The sequence below is a fragment of the Dysidea avara genome, chromosome 8, assembly GCF_963678975.1.
Source record: "Dysidea avara chromosome 8, odDysAvar1.4, whole genome shotgun sequence".
NCBI classification, from domain to species: Eukaryota; Metazoa; Porifera; class Demospongiae; order Dictyoceratida; family Dysideidae; genus Dysidea; species Dysidea avara.
In genome coordinates, this window is record NC_089279.1 from 29,339,710 (window position 1) to 29,367,674 (window position 27,965).

General features: G+C 38.9%; 3 protein-coding genes across 5 annotated transcripts; 1 reads left to right on the plus strand and 2 right to left on the minus strand.

The window, feature by feature from the left end:
* Positions 1–1,427: 1,427 nt before the first annotated feature.
* On the minus strand, positions 1,428–5,820 carry LOC136263598 (uncharacterized). 3 transcript variants are annotated; one of them, XM_066058225.1, is made up of 5 exons: positions 5,793–5,816; positions 5,277–5,375; positions 2,885–3,010; positions 2,783–2,832; positions 1,428–1,877 (listed from the first exon to the last, which is right to left on the minus strand). In XM_066058225.1, exons 2-5 carry the CDS (start codon positions 5,296–5,298, stop codon positions 1,791–1,793), a joined length of 285 nt encoding a protein of 94 aa, XP_065914297.1. In that variant the 5' UTR covers positions 5,299–5,375; positions 5,793–5,816; the 3' UTR covers positions 1,428–1,790. The 3 variants fall into 3 exon arrangements, with proteins under 3 accessions (XP_065914297.1, XP_065914296.1, XP_065914295.1); XM_066058224.1 differs by having other exon boundaries at positions 5,684–5,811; XM_066058223.1 differs by having other exon boundaries at positions 5,277–5,820.
* A 3,722-nt stretch (positions 5,821–9,542) lies between these two features.
* On the minus strand, positions 9,543–20,990 carry LOC136262973 (uncharacterized). The gene is made up of 6 exons (XM_066057393.1): positions 20,736–20,990; positions 20,349–20,640; positions 18,841–19,075; positions 16,663–16,828; positions 11,322–11,453; positions 9,543–10,080 (listed from the first exon to the last, which is right to left on the minus strand). The coding sequence occupies exons 1-6, from the start codon at positions 20,793–20,795 to the stop codon at positions 9,700–9,702; spliced, it is 1,266 nt and encodes a 421-aa protein (XP_065913465.1). The 5' UTR covers positions 20,796–20,990; the 3' UTR covers positions 9,543–9,699.
* LOC136262972 (filaggrin-2-like) lies at positions 20,411–27,759 on the plus strand. The gene is made up of 6 exons (XM_066057392.1): positions 20,411–21,151; positions 22,824–23,118; positions 24,624–24,837; positions 25,482–25,593; positions 25,823–25,864; positions 25,929–27,759. The coding sequence occupies exons 1-6, from the start codon at positions 21,101–21,103 to the stop codon at positions 27,651–27,653; spliced, it is 2,439 nt and encodes an 812-aa protein (XP_065913464.1). The 5' UTR covers positions 20,411–21,100; the 3' UTR covers positions 27,654–27,759.
* The last annotated feature ends 206 nt before the right edge of the window (positions 27,760–27,965 follow it).

A 27,965-nucleotide genomic window follows, 5' to 3' on the forward strand; every position in this document is an offset into this window, starting at 1 on the left:
TTCACTCAAAATCACTACCAAATTTAATCTCAGTAGGCCAAATTTGCAAAAATTTTCCTGTGGGGGGCATGTCCCCAGACCCCCCTAGATAGAGCATGCTCCGCATGCTAAGTGTGCTTCACACACTAGTTGCATCAACTTTCTTGCCACATATATAAATGTCCATGTTAGCACCCCCTTCTGAAATCCTAGATCCGCCCCTGGTGTGTCCTCTTGCCAAATCCTGGATCCACCCCTACAACCAAGCATCACTTTTGATTGGCCCCTGGTGTGTCCTCTTCGCCAAAAGTTAAGTTTTTTGATTACTTCAGTGTGAAGGTATGTCTAATACTCTTGAGAACAATAATGACAACAGTTAATTGCTTATAGGGGTGGATACACTGGCCATGATGTTAAGGGAATGACATCATTGCTTACTGAACAATTAGTCAATATACTTGTTGGGACAAAATTACCAAATAGTAGTTGATTTAGCAGCTGCACAATTGTCAAATCAACTATTGTTTTGTCACTTAACCTTGCAGTAGTATAATGTAATAGTCAAACTAACCACGCTGGTTGATTCAACAACTGACCCCTGTTGATAAATTCAACCATCTATGGTTGATTTAACTAAACAATTTATTACTACCCGTGTTAGTTAATTTAACCGCTTAGTTGTACATGCATTTTTAACCCTGGATAAAATGATCCAGTGAGGTCAATTTCATGCACCTATTTGTTTTTCAGTATTTCACTAGATCCCAACTATCTCACTCCAATCAGTGGATCACAATGTAGAGCATGAATGTATGGAGCTGAGTATTACACACACACTGATAGTTATCTTCATGGAAGACACTATCACAATGTTGTACTACGTCACTCAACGTTCTATTGTCCCTGCTAAGTATACTTGTCCTAGTGGATGGACCACAGAATATTACAGGTACCTGATGGCTCAATACTATCTTCATCATCCTTCCAGTTTACATGTATTGCATGATAAGGCCTTTAAAATCAGTAAATGGATCAGTAACACATGTTGAATACATTGCTTTACCAGAATTGAATTGCTTTGAAATCTTGTAATGTATATCCCACTAGTATGTATGGCTATACAATATACGAATAACTTGGTGACTGACTTACCTGCCGCCATATAGTGGACATATTACTCCTTCAATATATAACAGCATGTAACACAAGTCATATGTCTCTAACATTGGTGGAAAGTTGAGCTTCTATACATGATCTGACCACTATTAACCTTTCCCATATGTATGTAAGGTAGCATCATAGTTACACAGTACGCACACTTGTATGTACTGTCTATTCCTGTGCAGTACATTTTCTATCTATAGCTCATGTACATGCACACATATTTATTTTCACATAACTGATATTTTTTGGTATAAGTTTTCCATTGTCAACAGCAGTGGCCGTGCATGGGCATAGATTTGCTAATCAGTATAAGTGGTACAAAATATTACTAACAATCAACAGACAAACTTGACAATACTAAGTGATGTATAATTTTAGAGTATGTATTTTTGCTGCTTAATCACAGTACTCCTTATATGGCACTTTTTAAAAAATGATGTTCTCAAATTATCTCTTGTCACTACGAATTGTTGTGATAATAAAAAGTGATTTACTTATTTATATTTTATCTTAGTAAGCAGACTATGTATGCATGTATATGAATTAAAACACCAACTTTGTTGCCATAAAAGTGCACATTTCTGTATTGAAATGTAAACATTGCAATTGGATGAAACACTGAAGTAGCATCTCATGCTTTATCATAGTTAACCAGTAATCACACATCCACCCTTTAGACAGAATAATTCATTGTTCATCTGATCTGTTGCTGTACCAGTGAAGGTGTAGTTGCCCTGCAGCATATAAAAATATCATGTTAATTAACAGTCATATTTGTTGATACACACACATACACACATATTCACGCTCTCACTGGGGAGGGGTACACACACACAGTCGTATATACGCAAAATGCAAATTCCCAGATATAGTCTTGCATACCCAGTAAAACACTGGGCCACCTCAAATGTTATGAATTGGTGCTGGCAAATCCTGGGGCAAGACCATTAAACTACGTTATTATCCCACAAATTAAGGACTGTACTGTGCCTAGACCTGAATGTCTCCCATCATGTGATACATGGACAGTCACACTCACAATTATACATACACATGTGCATGCACAGACATACAGACTTACTCACACATGCACACACATACACACACAATTTCTAACTACATAGATATTGTAATTGTTCACGTACGTACATGTACATTGTGTGTGTGTGTGTGTGTGTGTGCAGGGCCGCCCACAGGGGGGGGGGGGGGGGGGGGGGGCAACTGGCGCATTTTTCCCCGGGCCCCAGCCTGAAAGGGGCCCCAGGAGGCCCCATGAAGGGCCCCTTGAATACCTGTTTAAAAGATTGATATACTCTAATAGAGCAGTCAGATCTAAATACTCTAATATAGAGCAATCACAGTATTCTTCAGAGGAGCAGTGTAGCAAGCTTATAGATAAGGAGATATGGTTGGTGAGGGGTAGTTATTGTCATTGTTAGCAGGTCATGACCTTTTTTTTGTTTGTTTTGGTCTTCAACTTACAGCTTGGGTGAAGTTGTGATTCAGAATGGAAACCTCCTTGCCTCTGGGGCCCCACTTTAACACTTTGCCCTGGGCCCCTTAATTTCTCTGTGCGTGTGCGTGTGCGTGTGCGTGTGCGTGTGCGTGTGCGTGTGTGTGCAGGTGTATATTGCTGTACCGGAATTACATGAGGTGGGAATTCCTTTGACACACTGTATTGTGCTTCTCCTGTAGTACACCAATATGCATGGCTACATGAATAACTTGGTGACAGACTTACCTGCTGCTAGTGGACATAATACTCCAATATATGACAGCACGTAACACAAGTCATATGTCTCTCTCAATGGCGGTAAGTTGTTGAATTGGGCTTCTCCATACACCCGACCACTATTTATCTTTTCCACTATACGTATTATAAGATAACATCATTAATAAATAAAGTACATTGTCACACACAAACACACACGCACGCACGCACGCACGCACGCACGCACGCACGCACGCACGCACGCACGCACGCACGCACGCACGCACGCACGCACGCACGCACGCACACACACACCAGGGGCGGATCCAGGAGCTGGCAAGGGGAGGGGCACAAACAGGCTAGGTTGTAGGTGGTTGGGGAGAGCCAGATTCTCTTGTTAGTTACTGCATTTTTGAACCAGCAAATAGTCACTTCTTAGCAGTGTTTCACTGTTGATTTATGTCATTTTGGCTTTTGCAGATGGTTTTGAAAACTGTTTAAAAGGCTCTGAATGTCTTAACCAACATCAACACGATAATTAATTTTAGAGGCGCTTAGTACAAACGAAGGTGCTGGATGACATTTTCACAGTTAGTTCAGGGGCGGATCTAGGAATTATAAAAGGGGGGGGCTAACTCAAGGTACTAATCTCTTGGGTAAAGGTGTGTGAAGCATGCTGGAACTAGGGGGTCTGGGGGCATGCCCCCCAGGAAAATTCTGAAAAATAGATGCTAAAATACTGCAATTTGGAGACATTTCCACATAAAATTCATAATATTTTCTTCCTGTAGATATTTTATATACTGCCTTTAGATTAGCTATAGGTATGGCTCTCTGACTCTGAAGTATTTTGCTAATGGAAAAGTTTGGGTAGGTACAGGCAACCAAGTACTAGTCTGGCGTAGCCAGACCTTTTACGCTGGAGTCATTCTAAGTTAGCTCACCTGGCTTACAATGGTTGTACATACATGTACATGCACATCAAAAGGTCTGGCCACGCCAGACTAACCAAGTACATGATGCACCCCTCTCACAATTGCACAACACTGAATATGTGCATATTAGAATAATAATGTTGAAAGTGGAAAATTTTGAAATTTGAACAATACAAGATTGAATCTGAGAGCATTTTCAATGGAAATTATGTACCTGAATTAAGTATTGTCATACATATTAACTACACAAGTAGATGAATGAAGCCCTTTAAACAGACCAATGCACTTCATTGTATGTATAGGTGCAGGCAGATTTGGAAAAGTTCCATAACAGAACCAACTATATGCTTCCAGTGTATGTTCTATTAGAGTAGTTAGCTGACTGCCCTATTATAGAGTATCTCGATCTTGTACACCTCCAATGCTGATCCGGGTCCTTGTTGCATAAACTTTAGCATAAATCCACTGATAATACCCCCCCCTTGGAAAAATGTTTATAAGGTGGTTTTATGAGTATTTGTATTATTAGTGATCATATAATTATGCTAAGACAAAATTTCATTATAATACTCAGCATATTGATCAAATAAAGCCTAAATATGAAGGGGGGGCTTCAGCCCCCAAAGCTCCCCCCCCTGGATCCGCCCCTGTAGTTTGACTGGTTTCAGGTGAATTTATAATAAATTCTAGTAAAATGTGTATATTTTCATGAGTTTTATATGATCTTGGCCTGACATAAGTTTAGTATTTTATTCAAAGTCAACAGTATGGCTGGCTCCTCCACGTTGGGGGGGGGGGGGGGGGGGGGGCATTTGCCCCAAATGCCCGGCCCATCCCGGATCCGTCATTACACACACACACACGCACGCACACATAAACTAGTTGCATACTGTCTGTCCTTTATTATGCATGATGACTACATAATGGGCATTATATAGTAAGTGCACATACAAAGCTAGCTGTTAGCTTAGAGCTATGCATAGGCACTAGCCTATTATGCTTTCTATTATGCTATGCTGCAGTGCTCAAAATTTTTGCCTATTATGCTCATAATTATGCTCAAAAGTTTTGCCACAATTCCAATGTTTTGTTGCTTTCTATGGATAGTAGCTTATGAACAACTTAAATGTAAAAAGTGCTTGTTGTGCATTAAGAATTTGGCTGCATTGTAAACTCATAATAACAGTCGTGTCAGATAATTACTTAATGCCATATAAGTGGCATCGACTGTTTTATTATTGTAAGTCAACCTTATTCTGTGGCACGCATTTTTGCTTACAGTGTGACAGTTATTATGCTAGCATTATGCTTGATGCTTTCAGGAACCCATTATGCACAAAATTATGCTAGCATAATAGGCTGGTGCCTAACAAGTGTACACCATAATACATTTACCAAGAATGCTATGTCATGACATGCAACTGACTGTAATAATGTCCCCAGTATGTAGCTATGTGTATGCACAAAGACTATATATATATACTAACTTATTGTTCCACTCAATTCCATTGTTATATTTTTGCCAAATTCAGGAGGATTAGGATAGATATCCACCTTCAAATTTTGTATCTGTGCATTCTGCTTTGCTACATCAACACAACATACATAATTATTATGGTAGATATGCATACATACAACCACACAAACATACATTGTTGACGTACACTACAGCACCACACATGTATGCACACATTGTTTTATACATGATGTAATCCGTGCACACTTTCATACAGAATTTACACATAGAAATACAATATGTAAGTATAACATGCATGTACCCAAAAATCACAATAATGTGTAACCACATTTTAGACAAATACACAAACAGTACATAAATACTGCATTGCATTGTCATCTTAAATACTGATATAGATTTTAACATGTAACACTCAACTACAAGACTCTGCTCAACATTTGATTTGAACTCTCCCCTGTTCTGTGTTACTTGAGGTAAACAGAACTAAAAATACTATGAAGTTTATATAACTCATATCACCAGTTACCCGTATGTTATGGCACTGTGCAAGCCTCTTTCTCTGTTTATAATATTATTCAGCTCGGCTCTAATGTTGTTACACTATTGATAGTATTGAACTTGAAAGTTAGTACAGTCAAATGCACTGTATGATTCAAAAGATGATTACAATAGCTGTATGCATTGTTGAAAGATGGTCTTATAGCTATACAGGTACCATGAGTGCATGCATAATGGAATGGTGACAATTATACAGGCTCTGCCTTCTGTGTTCCCCTCCAGTGCCTAACTGGTAAAGTTGTTAAATCCATGGTCTGCATGGAGGCAAACTTCCTCTATACTCCTTCCAAGTACTATGTTATGGCTATACCCTCCAAACGTGTACATCTAGTATAAACAAATACTGTCTTTGTATGCCATGTACAAACAGGCTATAAGTGTAATGTGAACAATTTTCTTAGGAACTTTATCCTATATCTCAATTGATTAAACAAACAGACACTGCGCACTGTACAATTTCACATAAGCATCTCACATTAGTATTTTACTACATATAAAAGGCTCTGTAGAGTCTGGAAAAAATAATTACACAAAAGCTGCATAGTTAGGTTACTACTTTTTATAACAGTGTGTATAAAAAATGATTGTGGGTTTTAGTTTAATTTTAATCAACAAGTCACTACTTGCTTTGCACACAAATGATCTTATCAAACAACAGACCAACAGTACAGTTACTTCACCAGAGGACTGTTTTTGTTCACCTTTAAAAGTACATATTAAGGCACAGTGCATTATTTAATGCATGGAGTTGCCCTACCGTTATAGGAGGCCTTTTCATTTTTGGTCCTCAGGTATGCAATCAGAGTAATTACTGCAGCTAGCACTGGAGTACATTCTTCCATGAATACTGCAAGCCTCAACAGGTTCAATACATTTTTGACCCTTTTTAAAATTCTCTGGTTGTGCAACCATACCGTATCTCCTAATAAACAGTGTACTGGCAAATAGACCAAAGCCTGCCCTACATGCTGGTGGTGGTCTAGGAGTAGTCGTGGTCCTGAGTAGTGAAGTGATGAAGTTAATCGCTTTTTTGGGCTAATAATGCTAGCGATATTGTGAAAAAACCATGATTAGTAAGTTTGCTACTGACTAAGTTTTGATTTTCATCACAAAGAAAGAGTCCTTACTGGTTTGTTGTACTGTTAAACCTATCACTTTGCACCAATCACTAGTATCAATAGCACCTTATGACCACAAACCCATGTCACTTTTATTGTTTCACTACTCAGGATCACCTTGACAGACCACCACCAGCATGTAGGGCAGGCTTTGGTCTATTTACCAGTATACTAGGATATATGGTATGGTTACACAGCCACAGAATTTTTAAAAGAGCTAAATGTGCAGGAGCCTACAGAGGTTGTGGTAGTTATGCTTGTAAGCTACTCTAACAGAACAGCCAAACTTTAAATTTCCTTTCACCATATGAAAATTTTCCTGGGGGGCAGCCCTCCAAGAATCACTACTCTGTATACTTAAAATTCCACTGAGTAAATTTCATTGTCGAAGTTGGCCCTCTCACCTTGTAACCTGCTCCATTGCCCCTGGCAAGAAGGAAACCAGTCAGGAATTATAGACCTTCTGCTTCACTACATATTGCTGTATGAGAAAATTGGTGAAATTACATGTATTCTCACATGTGTAACCTATAAGTATATTATGTACTCAGGGGCATAGCCAGAATTTTTTGAAGGGGGTTCCAACAGTAGTATTGAGTTATCAGAAGCAGGGGTCTGGGGGCACAGCCCCAGCTGCTTAGAGACTTTCAGTATTTTAAATAAATCAAAACTCAGCAAATTGCTGTATTTTATGCAAAAAGTACATTAATTATAATGCATGTAAGTTCCCCTGGGATGAAGGTAGATAAAGCTACCTAGAGGAAACAGACAGCATAACACATAGAGATACATACAGTAATCAGTAAATGATAGTTACCTCACTGGATTGGGAACTATAAATCCACTGATACAAAATTAATGCCATGACTTACAATCAAAACATTATAATATAGCATGGGCTACTAGTATGTTTAAACACAGCACACCAATAGCTATATAGTAGTATAAGGTCTTGTATTTAATATTAGAATGTCTGAAAAACTTCACTAATGAAGTTCCTTAACATGGATATGGATATTTACATGTTCTGCTCTATTAGAGTATATACCTGACTGCTCTATTAGACTATATACCTGACTGCTCTATTAGAGTATATCGATCTTTTTAACAAGTTTTGAAGAGGGCTCATGTTACCTCTGTAAATCCTTCCCTGAGAGATGAATGCAAGCTTTATCAATTGTTGTGCTGTGCCATACACTATAGCTATTACTCAATCATTTTGTCCTGCTGCACTAAATGGTCCTGCTGTACAGTAAACTTGGAAGACTGAATTTTAGAGGGGGGTTCCTGAACCCCTGGAAACCCCCTCCCTATGCCCCTGGTAGTAGTACTGTACATATATGTAAGCCACTATGACTTTTTCCAGCCATGCATTGAGCCAATTACATGTTGAAATAGCCAATTGTTCTTTTTAAACAATAAAAATCAAGTGTATTGCACTATATGTTTTCAAAACAGCTGACTGTGGTTTTATCAGTCTTTAAATGTTGATAAAGTGACTGCTCTATTTAGAGTGTACCTCAGTCTTGTTTGTGTAAATACAGTGTGAATAAGGCCATACCTATTTAATTTTGGAAGTTGTTGCTCGGATTGTTTTCACAACAAAATGAGTCAGTTGGTAGGCAAAAAGCCAGTTTCAAACATGTTTATGATTTTTGGTCACAAACCACTGCACCTGTTATTGGGAATGTGTATTGGTGCAGTCAAATTTAAAAATCACCCTATTGTGCGTTTTAACACGATGGCTTGCTAGCTTAGTATGTTGGCATATTTGGCGCAAGCCTAACTTGCAGCTACCTAGACTAGAGTATGTTCCTTTCCTTGTTAAGATGTTAGGATTGGTAACCATTCTTACTAATTTGCTGTGTGAATAGTGGCAATATCTAGCTATTGTATGGTTTAACATTGTGTGTTCAGTAATAAAAGAAGCCGGCAAAAGTAACAAGGATACTGTAATACAACAGTCACATATACAGCAAATTAAATACTGTCTCTATATCATTTGCCAAGTGTTCCCTATCAAAACCGTTGAATATAATAGCAAGCAAGGGCATCAGAGTAGGTGTGCCAGTAACTCACCACTTTTTGGTTGTAAAATAAAAACTTTCAAGCTTGATGAAGCCAAAACCAAAAGTAGTGAACATGCATTCTTTTAATGCAAGTGACAGAAGAAAAAAAACTTGTTGAACCTGTTCTTTACTACTCAGAACAGCTTCAAGTCAACTTAGGCGCCTCTAAAAATAATTAATGTTACATTTAGTATTGGGTTTGTTAACTATTTTGGAAACAGTTTATCTCTTAATTAACTCAAATGATAACTTTAAGAGTTAAACAGTATTATGGAGATACTTCTTGGCAGTGTCCACATATAGCATCCACACTTGTCAGGTAGCAAGTAGCTAACTAGCACTCGCTGCACATGGTGCTAGCTACAGCCCTGCCAAAAAAGCATCTAAAAATGTTCAATTTTCCTGGGAAGGGGGGCAGACTGAGCCTTGCCACTTTCACTTTTATGTGGTGTTTTACATACAGGTGCACATTATTTCACAAAAATTGGGCCTTGCACATCAGACCTGTTCTACATTACAAAGTACCGTGTATATGTACAAATGGAATATAATTTAGGAATTCCAAAATGCATAGTGTATAAAAAGAAAAACACACACACGAACTACATATTGTTCTAAGTCAAAACTGCCTGATTATAATACTGTCATAATTATGTACAAAAAGAATATTTCATTGTCATGTCCAGTCCTAGGAATGGGTGGCAGTGGGATGGGTGACAGACATGTAAGAATCTTGTTTCTGATCTCTTGCTCCCAGTGAAGCATAACTACTACTTGAGTCAGTGACTGGAACTTTTGCTTTCTTGCTGTTGATATCCTCGTACATGGATGGCTTTTCTGATTCACGGCTGCTACTATTAAGGGACTCGTAGGGCGTTGATGCCTTTTGGTCGGTCCTGTTTAATGATTGATAAGTCCCACCGGGCGTTGATGCCTTTTGGTCGGTCATGTTTAATGATTGATAAGTCCCACCTACCCCTAGTGTGGGTTTACTAGTAGCATCAGCACTTGATACCTTTCTCATTGGCTCATACAAACTTGGTTTCTGGCCTGGCTGATTCCTCAGAGGCTAAAGTAAGTATTAAAGTAACTAAATAAGGCATTTGCTTAGGTACCATATAAGTAATATATTTTATAGTCCTTTCTTAAGAGTTCTGTTTTCATCATTTTTACAAATGTAAAATATCAAATTGACTACTCAGAATATTTTGATAAGATCATTTGAACATAACTCTGTGTATAAACCATAAATAATCTTATACTATATTTACAATTTTAGATGATGGTGTTGCAGCATAGCTCAGTGGGGAAATCTGTACATTGACATGTTATAACAATCATTTTGTTCAAGGTCCCAAAGTAGGGATTTTCCTGCTGAGCTATGCTGTAATACCATCATTCATCTCTTGTTTCACTACTTTTTATTGCATGGATCCCTACTTCATATATAATTTTTAGTTTGGTTTTTTGTTATAGCACTATTATTAGCATACAACTATATACGTGTGACTGTTCTATTATGGTGACTGCTGTATTAGAGTATCTTGAAGCACTCACCTGTCACTATTTCATATTTTCACTGTGCTAGCATTATGAATAGCTACAGTGAGACCAATGATAACAGAGTGCAGTCATTGTGACTGAGTAAACAGAATATAAGAGGTGTGGTCACCTCTCTCGATAAACCAAGATTGGTGTTGTCTTAAACCTATCGTGAAGTTGGGTATCTACTAGAGCCTAGTATCTACTGAGTATAAGTGCTCTGAATATTCTAAATATGCTGCTCAAGGAAGGTGATGATATGGAAAATTAATGCCTTGATATGGTTTCATTGCATAAACTTCCTTTTAAGGTGCATTGTATCCAGGCACGTGATTGATTGCATTTTGGGTCCAGACAAGACTGGAGATAGTGTTGTAGGCATGGACAAAGAATGACAGTGTATAGAGAGCGACCTTGAGGCCAAGATGCAACAACAAAGTATGTAATTGTGGCTGAACTACACCCACTCGTGTCACTTGTAGGCTGGTAGCTTGTATTTAGAAGGTTGGACTTACTTTATAGTTTGTAATGAGCAAATGTAATACGTAATATTATTACTAGTTACAGCCCTCAGGGTAGCAAGTAATATGTAACTCGTTACTTTTTTCAGTAAGTAATATGTAACTGCAGTGCACTACATCACGTAAAAGTAACAAGTAATATGTAACTAGTTACATTTTTAGAGCAACAACCCCAACTCCGGAAATACATTACAAATGCTGCTAACAATACAATGTTTTAATACAACAGTATAACACTTGTATGTACCTCATAAGCGGTTGATTCTTGCATAACTGGATCCATGTTGCCGCTGCTATTGCCATTGACTTTGCTTGGCTTTTTAGCATCTCTCGGAGGTAGTACAATGGAATTCTGGTTACTACTAGGCTTTGGTGGAAGCTTAGAGAAAGAGAAAGGTCATCAATACACAGCTCATCTACTATTATGAACAATGGTATCATTACTACATACAGTAAGCACACAAACTACACATAAAACTCGATACTTAAGGCGAGTTGAGGGCCAGTAAGTTCTTTACAATTATGTAAGAGAAAATTCATTACATTTATACTCACAATTCTAACAGAGCAACCAGCCATGTACCAACATTTGCTGTATGGTAGTACTTGCAATAGGGATAATGAAGGTTTCGGCTTTCCTGTCCAGAAATAATATTCAAAAACCACCCTCCCTTTTCCTAACAACTTGACAGGCTTTGGAAGGTAAAACAATATTCCAAGAGTTGTAAACCTCTAAAACTTTAAATACTTGTACGGATTCTGTTGGCTCATGACCATGTGTCTTGACATTGCTAAGCACCGTTTATGCTTAATTTTTGCATAACACTCTAGTTGGGGTCTTTACATGCATAATTTTGATCTAAAATTAAACTCCATGGACAGCATCAAGTGTGACAAACACTGCCTATACTATTTCATGACATTTTTGTCAAACATGGTGATTTGTACTAAATTACATGATGTTTACAGAACACTGAGTTAAACTAAATTGGTGGTGAAATATGTGCTATGGAGTGGTCTAGTATGTATACAATGTTTTAATATGTTGTGTATGGTACTACAACAAGTACATTGAATTTTATCAAAGAAACAAAAAGTAGCAAAACAAGGGAGGTCGCTTACGCCTGAAGATGTATGTACTAGTGGACATAAGATCTTTAATTCAGAAATAGGTCAGTTTGTTTACTTTTTAGTAAAATTATTATGACTGGTGAACCCTGCATTAGAAGAAAGAATGGTGTCAGGCTTACTTTCTTTTTTTTTTTTAAATTGTATGAATGTGTGTCCCAACAATCTATTACTGAAATATTGAGGTGGTCATTACGCTTTGTTTTCAGCTGTGTTCAGCCCACTACACAGCATTACAAAACTATTACGAGAAGGACCTCTGAAAACAATTCAGTCAATCCAGTCATCAAATTCAGATAAGTCCATGAAGCATGCATTGTACATAATGCAGTATGCCAAAATATACCTGTCAGGCTGAAGCAACGTCAAGTAAACCTGATACAATAGGTGAAAGAACTACATAGCACTTACCCTGTTTCTTTTATACATCAGTATATCATGATCGATTGTGGCTTTATTAGCATATAGGCTAATAGCCATTGGGACATTGTTCATATGTCATTATCCTTTACACACAGCACCAGTAATTATGGGATACAGTTTTTTTCAGTTTTAACATTTTGTTCTACATTAAGCCTACTAACCTTGCTATAAGGACAGTAAAATCAATAAGTTATAATACAGAACGGTACTACTGTATTTAGGGATCATAGAGGTTTGGGGTTTTCTGGACAAAAAAAAAACAAACAAAAAAAAAAAAAACAGCTACACAATACCATCCTAGTACCTTGACAGTATTGTTTATGCATAATCAAGCCCAAAAGTGCCTTCAGTACGAACCTAAATGCTTCCAATAGATTGTTATGAATTTTTAAATAGAATTTTCTGACTAACCACCAGACATGCTCGCCTGCTTGATACCTTCAGGAAAGTATAACTCAATAATGGCTAATGCTACAGGCTTGATTTTTTCATTGTTTGACGTTACTTCATCCCAAGACATGCCTTTTGGCATACCATACTATGTACAATGCACACTTCATGGACTTACTTTTGTCTTCCTTTGTGTCCTATTTCTTTTTGCTGACAGCCCAAGGTGTCGATTCACAGTAGTGTGATGACTTCCCTATGTTTGTAAACAGGAATCGTCTGTGTTTTCCGTGGTGACTGGATTTCTAGCAGAGGTGCTTCTCCTACTGTTCTTCATTTGTACCACTGTGTAATGGGCTGAACATGGCTGAAAAGCAAAGTGTACTGGCCACTTCACTTTCGAGTCAGTATTAATTTATTGATAGCTGTGGCACATGTTCAGACAAAAACATTAACTCTGACACCACCCTTTTTTTTTGATGTGGTAAGAGTTGGTTCATAATGTTACAAAAAAAAAAACAAGTAATAGGAAAATTAGGAATTTTTAAAATTCAATTAGGGATCATAGAAAAAAAAAAGGGAGGTCACCTACACCCTAGTGCATTCAATCCCTATGGTTACGGACTGTGTGTATAAAATACATCAAATGTATTAATTAAATGTATATTGCTTTAGCTCGTATGTTGCCCGGGTAATATACGCGGTGCCTTTGCCATGTTAAAGTGGTACATATATGATGATATGTGTTCATATTGTGACATAATATATGATATACTGTAGAGCTTTACTATGTCGTGGCCGCACTTTGTCTTCAGTTGCAAACCTGTCATGCAGCAGCAGGTATTGCATTATAGTAAGCACTTCAAGTAACTTTGTGGGATCTAAATACACTGCTCAGGGAAAGTATTGATATGGAAATTAATGCTTCAATATGGCTTCATTGCATGATGAAGATGGCAACCAACTCGATTGAAGAGCAAGGCACATAGGGCAGAAACTTGTCGGAACTCCAAGATATGTGCTAGACGTGAGATAAGTACTGTGGCGTACAGTAAAATGGTGGCTGTATGATGCATCGTTAGCCTCTAGCCTTATGACTGTGGTCTGGCAAGCAGACTAAGACTTGGAGTTTGGCAATACTTTAAAACTCAATAATAAGGCAGGTTTTCTGTTTTGTTTTTTTTTAAATGGCAGATTAGACTTTAGAAATGTTAAAATTTCTGTGCTTTTCGTCACACAAAATACTTCTATGATGATTATTATTGACAGCATTTTGTGGGACATCATTTTGTTTTGGGGGACCCTACTATACGGTACCACCATACTGTATGAATGAGCCTTATCCGAAATTACATCCCAGACATAAAAATGGCCGCTGTAGTGTGGGGACGTTCGTAAAATTTGTATGGGCGACTATGGGAAGAAAATTTTGGAACAACAATATCTCAGCCAAGAAGGAAGACTCTGAACTCTAACTAGCAGGTATGGCTGTAAGACGTTACATTAAGTACGTAAAAGCGATTTTTGGTTGATTTTCAAAACAACGCTAGATTCCTATTCTTTCAGCTATCTATCACCGTACCTGCTGGTTAGACCTCGATATATTCCGTCTTGGCTATGTTACCATCCAAAAATTTTCTCCCCATAGTCACCCATACAAATTTTACAAACGTCCCCACACTACAGCGGCCATTTTATATCTGTAATGTAATTTCAGATAAGGCTCATAGTAGTGTGTATGCAGAAGAATTAAAACCCACAATTGAATGTTGAAAGTGTTTGTATAAAAGAAATGATAAGGTAATGAAGTGTGATCTTCAGTGGAATATCATCACCCTCACTTGGTGTGGGAGGACTTTGTGTTTAAATTTTTGGAAAGGGTTCTACTTTACTAGTAGACACTCTTGTATTTATTGTAATCATAGATACAATCAAATGTCCACTTGAGGGACAAATTTTTAAACCAGGCGCGCACCCACAGCCGGCCATGGGCCTGCGCCCGGCCCACCGAAATTGCCTTCATAAAAGTGTGTGTGTGTACCTATCCACCTATGCTTGTCCGCACGCACCCACATGAGCAAAATCGTTTAATAATGGTAAAAGCAGCTTTTACGTAGGAAGTAATAGCGAAATGAAGTCTGTATTAAACTTTTACAAAGGTAAACTTTGCTCTGAGGTGGTTTCTTTTCGGCAGACTGAAATTAGGGTGTGGCAACTTTCCTCGGACCACTTTCCCCTTGAGGTTTTCAGGCGTTTAGCAACTGAAAAGCAACGGTGCAGGCCTCGTACACTACCAGGAATAGCCTATCGCTTCAAGTTGAAAGGGGGCGTATCCCTTACGTACGTGAACGAAAATAAAGAGCAGCTTTGAGGCTTTGTCGAGAGAATTTGTGGGAAAAAACACATTAGTCACATTATAAAACAGTTTAGAAGATACTTCTGTGCGTAATATGTTGGTAAAAACGATTTGTTTAACAAACGCTTCCTTAGCAGTGCATAGCAACGTAACTGAACGAATTACGAATATTTCATGAATTACAAAATACGAGAATTTGCTAATAATGTTATTGCACAATCCAAAACTACCCTATTGTAAAGTAGTAATACATAGTTGGTTAATTCATAAGCATATACTGTCTATAGTTAATTCCAGATGAGTTAGCTAGCTACATGGCGCCTGGTTTTTAGAAGTAGTAAAACATCAACTTGTTTGACCTATTTTCTCTCCTCTATTTGCCACTGACACACGCACGTCCATACAGAAACCAAATCTCTTTCTCTAACAAACAAAAACTGTGAAACTTTTGGTTATCTTCTTCAGCTCTACGTGGCAATTTTTAAGCCTTTGTTTTATTAATAATAAAACTCACGAATGGTTCAAGGAGAAGAAAAGTGCTCCTAGCTGCTTATCCAATGTTGAAATGCTCTAAATTATTAAATTATGGAAGGGACTCCTTCTGACTTGAATCTGCATGCACATGGCAGCACAGTTTTACAATTAGTATATACTATGTGAGTGTTATAAATGTTTGTGACGGTAGACAAACACTGGGTGAACAGTTGAGTTGACTACAGAAATGCTACAGAACTACAAAAGGTAAATTATTGAATAAAGTGAGCACAATCAAACAAGTGGGTATGGCCATGACATGAAGCCATATAGCTATACATGAAGCCATATAACTATACATGAAGCCATATAACTGTTTGATTACCAGAGCGCATACCACAGTAAATATAAAATTGTGTGTAGACATGTTTTAAAAGCACACCCTGAAAGGCCATTTCGCTTTTTCTCTTTTTTGTCCATGTAGCTAATAGCATTTACAGTGTATATACCATAGTCAAGTTGTGATTGGCTAAAGGCATGATCCCTACTAGCTCCTTGACATGGTCACTATAATAAGGTGGTCTAATTAATGAGGTCTAATTAATGAGGTCAAGAAGTCCACTTTGAGATCTACTGAGGTAGTCTTATTAATGAAGTCATGAAGTACGCCTTAGCTATGTTTGGGATTTATACAAAGAGATCAGGCAACAAGGCAACGATAAGTGATTAATTTTAGAGGCATATACGCATAGTACAAGAATCAGTGCTGCATAGACACTTAACAAGTTTACACCTACTTACAAACTATATATCTACATACCTGTATTGGCGGTACTTGTCGAGGAGGTGACGCTACTACAGGAGAGGTGCTAGCAGTAGGATGATTGTTGGTTGTGATTACTTCTGCCCAGCAATGGATGGCTTGGTGTACCCTGGGACCATCCGATGTCTGGAATATGAACGTGCCAACTCCAGTTGGAGTACGACTTGAGAAAGGAAAAATAATTTTATGCATTACATAGCATTGTATGAAAACACCACAAGCGTGTGTGTTTTGTAAAAGGCACACACACACACACACACACACACACACACACACACACACACACACACACACACACACACACACACACACACACACACACACACACACACACACACACACACACACACACACACACACACACACACACACACACACACACACACACACACACACACACACACACACACACACACACACACACACACACACACACACACACACACACACACACACACACACACACACACACACACACACACACACACACACACACACACACACACACACACACACACACACACACACACACACACACACACACACACACACACACACACACACACACACACACACACACACACACACACACACACACACACACACACACACACACACACACACACACACACACACACACACACACACACACACACACACACACACACACACACACACACACACACACACACACACACACACACACACACACACACACACACACACACACACACACACACACACACACACACACACACACACACACACACACACACACACACACACACACACACACACACACACACACACACACACACACACACACACACACACACACACACACACACACACACACACACACACACACACACACACACACACACACACACACACACACACACACACACACACACACACACACACACACACACACACACACACACACACACACACACACACACACACACACACACACACACACACACACACACACACACACACACACACACACACACACACACACACACACACACACACACACACACACACACACACACACACACACACACACACACACACACACACACACACACACACACACACACACACACACACACACACACACACACACACACACACACACACACACACACACACACACACACACACACACACACACACACACACACACACACACACACACACACACACACACACACACACACACACACACACACACACACACACACACACACACACACACACACACACACACACACACACACACACACACACACACACACACACACACACACACACACACACACACACACACACACACACACACACACACACACACACACACACACACACACACACACACACACACACACACACACACACACACACACACACACACAAACACACACACACACACACACACACAAGCACACACACACACACACACACACACACACACACACATAGACAAGCACACACACAGATACAGACAGACACACACACGCACGCACACACGCACGCACACACACACACACACACTAGTAGATACTACACACAACACACATTCATAAAGCAGTAAGGAGTTAAAGGTAGGCTTCACAACATACTTTCAGATGAGTGACATCAGCAGGCGTCATTTAACTGGCTTCTTTGATAAATATTATTATACTGTGAAAATTCTGACCACATTTTATTGATCTACTCTAAATGGTTTGACTCCACAATCTATAGACCCTCAATAGAATTTAGATGCTAAACAGCAACGAGGTAGTGTGTAAGGTATTTTCTTTTTTACATGAAAGACATTGATAGATACTTTAGGTATATAATTGTTCTTGTTGAAACATGAGAAGATTGTTATCATTCTACACAAACACCTACAATATTTGATGTTGTTCACAGACACGCAATGACTGTGTTATAGACAGTGTTGGGGAAACTTTTATTAGTTACGTAAAATACTTCAGAAATAATCTAATGCATTACATCCCTTGTTGCAACTGTCCAGGCACATTCTGTACACTGTTCCCCGCACTATACTACACTGCACACTACACACGCATGCTACATTACATCACACACACACACACGCACGCACACACAAACTTTAATACGTACAACATACACTACAAGATGTTCCGATAGTTATCTCACCGTCCAGTTTGTATCTTCAATACACTCTCATTAGAGCCATAGCCTCTTAGGTGATCTATTTGCCACCTGATTACAAGCCGCGGTGGTTGATTCATATCATAGACAGCAACGCTGTATATCTTATCAGCAATATTGGGCTGTATCTCTAACTGACATGGACCATAAAATGATAAGTTATCACACTGTTGTAGAGTGACCATGAAGGGACCAAGGTCATTCTTAGGATCAGTAATTTCTAGATAAGTAAACCAAGTGTAAATATGTATAACCACATGTACATGGATTTGATTTAGTATTTTAAATTTATGCCACCACAAAACCAAACAACTTGTAAAAGTTTAGTTGTTGGTGTTTAAGCTACTCCATTATCAGTTTCTGCTATGTAGATGTGTTACAGTCTATAAAGATTGACAGCAGACACTTGATTGTATGCATGTATGTCTTTGAAGAAATAACAGATACAAGGATTTAAGTAGGGAGGCTACCTACACCTGTTACTGTACTAGAGCACATCTAACTCCTAATACAGTCATAAAGCTTAAGAATACAATACACATGAGTGAAGTAGGAGCACTACTATAGCTGCAGACATACTGACCTCCCTGCTTCATTTTTTTCTATGATCCTTACCCTTATACAATTTATGACAGATGATACCACATCAAAGGAAAGAAGTATATCATACAAATCTGAATGCACACCCCAACTATTAATTAATGAACAGCAACTTGGCCATCTGCTTCGTTTTCAACTATGTTCTGCTAGCTACACAGCGATACAAATGAAGAACAGTACGAGAAACGCCACTGCAATCAAGGTACTCATTGCAAAAATTACTGCTAAAAACATGACTTTAAACACAACGTGCTACCCATGAATCACAGTAGGGATGGAACATGTACACAAAGGAGGACACGGGAAAGTCCATGATGCACGCATTGTTACTACAACAACAGACAAAAGGGCATGTTTCAGGCCTAAGTGACATTGAACAGTGAAGAAATCACACCTGTAACAGAGTTATATGCTTGGCTAAAGGCATCAGCTACTTGGTCAGGCTGTAGAACATTTGGTGAAATGTATAGAAACTCATCAATAGCATGTCAGAACTACATATTTAGTACCTAACCAACCAATACCGCTGAGTTGTCATGAGAGGTTAGGTTTTCGATTCATAGATTATGGCAAACCTTCATGATACTGACAGATACTAATTCAATAGTTAAAATATCCCCAGTAAGGCCTACTTTGAACAAAAGTTTCCATCACCTGGTACCTATGAACTTGTATCTATGGCCATAAACAAAAGTTACGATAAATTTACAGTCCTGCAATTACCAGTGAGGTCCTAATACACTATTTTATGTTTACCATAACATGTAAGGTACATACAAGTACTAATGCTAACACTGAAGTATTGTGTTAATCAAATCCTAAAGGAAGCAGTTACATGATGCTATTGAAACACAATATGACAACATTGACCCAGCCCATAATAAACAACTAACCATCATAAATTTGTGATGAATAGTCTGAGAGTCCTTTCACAGTCGGTTGCGCTTGATAGATCCGAGTGAGCCACTGTTTTAGATCAGCGTCAGACTGAGTTAGGATGGTTGTGTTGCCGATGGTGAATGAGTGCCTTTCCTTTTTCACTCCGATTGTGATGTGTGGTTTGATGACAATAACTCTATGAGCAGCCTGCTGTGACTTGGCCTGCTCTTCAGTCTTGTACAGCTCAATACGTGTAGTACCAAGTGACTGACCGTGTAAACACGCAAAAAACTGTGGCTTGAATCCCTGTAATTTGAGACCAATGGCGTTTCATAAATTGACTTATCTACTTGAAATTACTTTGGGCGCACAAAAGAGTGTAAAAAACACAACTCACTTACCCTGGATGAAGACGAGGCGTCTTGAAGTGTGATAAAGCTCGTGTGAAGCGGTTTCGACATTCTATTTCACCCGCTTTATAGAGAAACAATTGGTCACTCTTTCCAGTTGTATCAGTAGGCTTAACAACTACGTTAGGGTCTGTGCATTGAAACAATATTTTCCGATTGTTGATCTCCCCGAATAGCCAAACCTTGATCTTCTACGCCATTTTAAGAACAGAGCGCTACGATTTAATTACTTTTTCGCCTAGCAATTTATTTTTGTGCGCTTACCTATTATGGAGGCTCGGGAAGAGGTGACCTTGAAAGTGAAGCGCTTTGTTTGCAAGTACCTATGGTGACAGAAGTTCAGCAGCCAGAAGGAAATGGATGCTGTATTGAAAGGACACTTGAAGTACAAGGCCAAAGGAGCGTGGGTAAGCTGCAGTGGCTTGCATTTTTACCCGTGATTTGGCCTTTGTGTACGTTTGTGTGAAGGAAATGTATCGCGAAATGCTTCCGGTGCTATTTATTTAGCACAAGGCATTCGAGATTTGCTGTGTGGTGGTGGTTTTGCAGTAATCTGTCCCATGTCCGCCATGTTTTCACTAGAAATTCCTAAACAATTGGTAGAGCAGGTGGTTATATGCTCCGTTTCTCAGCCCTTGTCAAACTGTTTGTATACCAGAGGAACATCAGTGGCCCATTTTATGCCTTTGGGCTGAAAAACTGTGTAGCGTATGTTTGCAAGGTGTTTGCAATGCTCCTGCACTGGTCTCATGTGACCAAATGGTTTAGGGGGACTGGCCGTGGTGGATTTCCAATAGTACAAAAACCTGGAGTCGTTGATCATTTGCTGAAGACGTTAAAGTTCTGGAGGGCAATGACTCGTCGGGTGATAGAACACACACATGTGTACTAGTAAAAGAACTTGCTATGTCAAAAAAAAATACATTTAACATGAGCCAAATGGATCCTGTAGAAAATACAGGGATCACTGGGGACTAAACAATATTTAGATTCTACTTTATCTGTACTTCACAATGATGTGAATTTCACAAGTAAAACAGTTTTATTAAGGAGAAACTAGACTTACAGTAATAATGATGGATGGATGAACTTTCCACAAAGGGTTACAGCAATCCTTTAATGGCCGTACACAATTATTCATGCCTGATATACAGTAGTATCACTGTGAAGACATACAAGAAGTGCATTTTATAAAATATGTTTTAGTAACACTTTGTAAGCACTATACCTTGATGGATTCACAAATTCATGGCGAACACAGTGAGCCAAGAATCAACTCCATATGCCATTGTATCAGTAAAATTTATTTGCTCGTCCGGCTTTCTAGTACTGTATTTCCCACACTGCTTAGCTTTTGAAGCTGAAACGTAGCCAGTACATTCCTCAGTCTCTATAGACATCAAAGAACTAATAAAACGAATTTTGAAAAAATGTGTGGATATCAACCATTTTCCGGTTGATTCTAGTGTATTGTAACTGCAGAACCATGAACCAATCAAGCGCAGCTAGTATGACAGTTATGTACAGTAACTGTCTCTTAGTAGCCACCATTATCATAATTATACTGCATTGTTGTATAATTGAGTCGGTTGTGTATGCTTATTGGAATAGCATATAAACCAAAATAGCCAAGCTGAAAAAAAAGTACGCCCCCAAAAGGCCAGAGTAAAAGGTTGTGAAATCAAAAGTGGCTTATACATGACAGGATCTGGGAGAATGGTCTTATCAGCCATGACAGCAGATTTGATTTTTCACTAAGAGCACAAAGCTACATGAATAAACTATCAAATTGGCTTGAGCGGTCTGCTTTTGCTGGCTACTGTTTCCAAGCCCAGTGGTGGGCCATACTAGCAGTCTGGGTCTAAGTGGAGCTCGATCTGCTGTATGTGGCTATACAGCTCTGGTGTAAAATATGTGAAAATTTGGTACACGTAGCTTCAACTATTTGCGAACTACAATACACTAAATACTTAGAAAGCAGTATTTCCCGATACTTTTAAATAGGTGATAGGGCCAATTTTCCCAGACTACGTCACATATGTAATGCATAAGGTGTGTAGCATGTTGATATTTCCTTAGCCCAAAAGCTGGAAGGAGCTGTGGTTCATCCTGAGGTACAAATCTGATGGTACCAAACAATTAGAATACTATGATAGCGAGAAGAAATCGATGGTCACAGATGCTGTTCCAAAGGGAGTTATTGACCTCAGTAAAGTAATGCTAATCCAGCGTATGCCAGAGCCAGACAAGAAGAGTCAGTTTATAATGAACTTTTCTGATGGAGTGCTCTACCGATACTTTGATGCTCCTTCTACTTACAACATGGAGGAATGGGTCACCGCACTAAACTCTATTATATTCAGTAAAGTACTTGGTGAGTACTTGTAAGCAGTACATGTATGTAGGGGTGTTTGTGAGGTTTGAATTTGTACAGCCCACATCTCTATTTATTTTGATATAATGTAAACATATTATGGAACACTTCATACTTTGCTGGGGACACTACCAGTATTTTCTATGCTAAAAGGATAAAGTTTGTAGAAGCAGTTCCCTGGAAACCCTCTTATTATTTCTTATAACCTTATATGGAATCATTTAAGGCACTGTTACATGTAGAAGTCCTTTGCTCATCTGAATTAGAAGCCTTACACAAAGATACATACCGAATGTACATTTTTACCCAGTGCTTTTTGAAAGGTCTATTGATATAAAATCCTTGCTCTAGTATAGGCCCATCTCTTACAAGAAACCCTACTCCAGTACGTAGAAGTCCTTCTCTGAAACTCCGTGACACTTCTTTAATGCAACAAGTCATCACTGATTTTGTAACAATTTTTATTAGTTTCACATAGAAACAAATATTTGAACTAGAGGCCCAGTGCCATATTGGCACTATCAATGATTTTCATTGAATTAAATTAGTACAAAGACTGTAAGCCTAGCTGTCATGTCTTTGGTAAATGTAATTATTACACTGTTATGGCTTTCTTTGTGTGAAAGTTTTTTCCTGTGTTCATAGTACTTAACTCACTGTACTTTAATTGTATCACTTGAAGTGTTAGTTACTCTTTTGTGTAAAAAAACTCATGACTGAGGCATCAAGAGTAGCATAGGTAGAATTCTGTATTGCATCCGAGACAGAGCCCACTTGTTGGCTGCTTTAGATTCCACTAACTATAGCAATGCATAGCTGAAGGCCATTCGGCTATTCCCAATCCTTCTTTAGGCCTAGATATATGCCTGTTTCTGAGTTTGTACATTGACGACTGTTTCTGTTTCATAGTGAAATTCATATTCCTCTCAACCTTGCAGCTAGTCTCATGTCCAAATCCCACCCACTGCATTAAGTAGGGTCTGGTGGCTTACACTACATTTTTGGGCCCTTTGTTATATTGTTTATGCATCTGTATCCATGGTTTCAGTCAGCCGTCTTCATCATTCTAGCTAGCTATCAAATTATGTTGTTGCTGAATCGGATTGTCTGATTGATCAGAAAATAAAAATTGTGTAGGGCCTAAAACCTTCAGCATTGTCACCAATAATGTGGTACGTGAAGTCTGGGCATGAGACTACGTACCTTGCAGCACACTGATGCAGCACGCTGATGCACCTTGCAGCACACTGATGCAGCACGCTGATGCAGCACGCTGATGCAGCACGCTGATGCAGCACGCTGATGCAGCACGCTGATGCAGCACGCTGATGCAGCACGCTGATGCAGCACACTGATGCAGCACGCTGATGCAGCACACTCAGTGTGCTTTATTTGTCATGTAATCCCAACAAAAATGTTACATTATACATACAGTGTAAGGTACGTAATTGACTATCATTTTGGTACTCTCTTTAGCTATATGTGATATTTTGTATATGGTGTAGGTGATGTTGTGTTTGCAGTCGATTTGCATCAAAATGATAAGACTCCATTTTATGGTCCATGTGACATGACCCTCGATGAGGACCGCATTACCTTGCGTAGAAGACAGAAGTTAGCCACTACCAGTCAGCAGCAGCAGATTCAGTGGGGTATCACTCATCTGAAAAAGTTCTGGGTCAAATCTGATGTCCGCCAGTTAATACTGTTGGTTGGAAGGTGGGCATTAATTGTAACAAGATTTTTCTATTATACTAGTTAGTAATATTTAATGCATAAATGGATACACTTAATCTTTGACACACTGTCACAAGTTTTGTCAACATTATAGTAGGGATGTGAAGGACAAACAGTGTCCGATTATAAGGGACATTTGGTTATTGGATTAGAGAGGCTTTACTGTGCATCCTTATTTGGCACAATCGAGTAGTCAGTGTGGGTACCTTATACAGCAGATATGTACAGGACTGTATAAACAATAACTTAAACTTTGTACAGTGGGACCTGCCTAAATGGCCACCTGTGTAATAAAAGCACCTTGTCTAAGAATTTGCTTCCCTTTAGGCAACTAAGCGCTAGTGAAAATGTATTGTACATAATAATATTATGCTGAAAATCTAAACTTGTTTACTACTGTACATGTCAGTGAAGTGAGTATAGGAGTTACACAGCAATGGCAACTACTCTAAAATAAATGCCTTGATTATATATTACATGGGTATATCATCATTCTTATGTTGTTTGTGTGTGTGTGTGTGTGTGTGTGTGTGTGTGTGTGTGTGTGTGTGTGTGTGTGTTAATAAAGCCCCTGTACATACATCCCAGACATGAACACATCCTAGATGACATTCTTGTTCTTGTAGGCATAGTCCAACTGGAGCTGGAGAATTTGTTTTCACCACATCCCAGAATGTCCAAATAATGCATGGTATCACTGCCATGCTGAATGAAGCCAAAAGGAAACATGGATTAAATGTTAGTATAATATATTTTGTGATTGTACTATTAGAGTGGTAGATTGGTATGCATGTATTAGAAATAGAAAGTTGTGTACTGTTTTATCCCAGACCATTGTAGAAGGTTTATTAAGGATATTAGTGAAACAGGAATAGAGCTTCATAAAGTGTAATTTTAGTGATATTACAGTTGTGGAATCCACTACATCTGTGTCCAAGCATATCAAATATATTTTTCATTCTTTCAGATGCCACTGACAGCTCCATCTAGCATTGATACTCACACAGTGGTAAGAAGTTTAATATTACTAGAGGTCATGTGATACATTACATAATTCTATCTTCTATTTGCAGGAAAGGCCAATCTCTAGTAGTAGGTCACAGTCTGCTAAAGCTACTAAAAATACTGCCATTAACAGTGCACAAAAGACCAAGAGTCTACAACCACTGTCAAATAGGGGAGCTTATGATTCAACTTTCCACCATAATTCTGCTGAAGAAAGTGGCTACAATATGCTGGATCATGGCATGGATAAGGGGACCAGATCATCAGTCATGTCCCAACCTTATTCTTCCCTAGAACATTCAGGTGGCAATTCTAGTAGGAAAACTAGCTATAGTTCTTTACAGTCTCCAGGAGATAGCACAATTGATGAGGTGTATGAGTACCCACCAGATCAAGATCCTAGTAATATGCTTATGCCATCAAGAGCTGAACAATATGGAAGATTAGATCACACCAGTAGATACACGCCTGAGCTGCCACAGAGAAGGAAGTCCAGCCAACAAAATGAATATGGGACGCTAGATCATTCTGAGGAGCTTAGAAGTTATCCAGGTGTGTCTGCTCAGCAAGACCAGCAGTATGGAAAGTTGGACCATTCTAGTCGCACTCCTGAACTACCTCAGAGGAGAACTGTTTCTCAATCATCTGAATATGGCAAATTAGAGCATTCTGGTCACCGTAAAACATCAAATACTATTGTTGAGTCAACAGGTTTGCAAGAAAATGAATACGGCAAGTTGGATCATGCTAGTCATACGCCAGAACTGCCTCAAAGGAGAATTGATTTTCAAGAAAATGAATACGGCAAGTTGGATCATGCTGGTCATATGCCAGAACTGCCTCAGAGAATTAGTTCTCAAGAGAATGAATATGGAAAATTACAGAATTCTCCATATGAAACTCCTGTAGGCTTACAGCAGAATGAATATGGTAGGTTTGATCATGATGGTCACGTACCTAAACTAGCCCCTCAAAGAAATGTCTCTCCACAAGAATACGAGTTGTTAGTACACTCTAGCCAACAATCTAACAATCAGGACAATGAGTATGGGAGGTTAGATCACACTGGTCACACACCTGAGCTTCCTCGTAAAGGAGTAATTGTACAAGATGGTGAGTATGGCAAATTAAAACGTTCTTTTCAACCAGATACTTCATCCTCTAACCAGCAAAACAACCGCCATAGTGAATACCACAAGTTGCAACTTGGCACGGAGTCATCTGCTGCTGATCAAAGTGAGTATAGCCGATTGGATCAAGTCAATCAAAGTGGTCAACAGCAATATAGTCAGTCAAAGCCTTCCTCGCAATCCTCTGCAGTGTACCAGAATGAGCCGGGCAGGTGGGCTGAAACACAGGGTAGTTCTGGTGACCAACACTACAGTGTTCCAAGAAAGTTACACCTTGCTTCAAACTCTGTACCGTCGTCTGCACCCTACCAAGGCCAAATATCTGAAAGTGCTGGTGAAACAAACTACAGTCAGCTAAGGAAGGTAAAGGAATTTTCTACACCACAGAAAGATAATGTACCCTCAGGTTATGAGACTTTCAAACGAGAACATGGAACATCTGTTAGTTCTGCTATCAGTTCGTACAGCAGCGACCCAGAAGATAACACTGATGGAATGCAGTCTGAAGTTACTCAATCTGGTGATGGTGAATACTCCATGCTTAGCCCTATAGTTTCTGATGGTGTTGATAAATTTCTTGTTGGACAATCCAACAGTGCTTCACATGTCAAGCAGAAAACTCATGCAAAGCAAAAACCAATACCTAAACCAAGGCATACTTGATATAATTGTGTTTCATTTTTATATGTATTATTTTTGTTCCTTTTTAATCTTCGATATTGTTTTATACACTTATTTTGCTATGTAGTATATATAATGCTATAATGGGTATATTACAATTAATCACTCGTATACTTTGAATACTAACAGTAACCTTTTTGTGACTAAACCAGTTTTGTGTAGTAAGTCATCATCTTGTGGTATGCTTATACCAGTACCAATAGACTAGAAAGTAGGCGAGTAACAGCTACATTTAGCTATTTCTCTGGATGAACTGTACATGCAGTTAGCAAGTTTCAAGTGCCTAGTATGAAC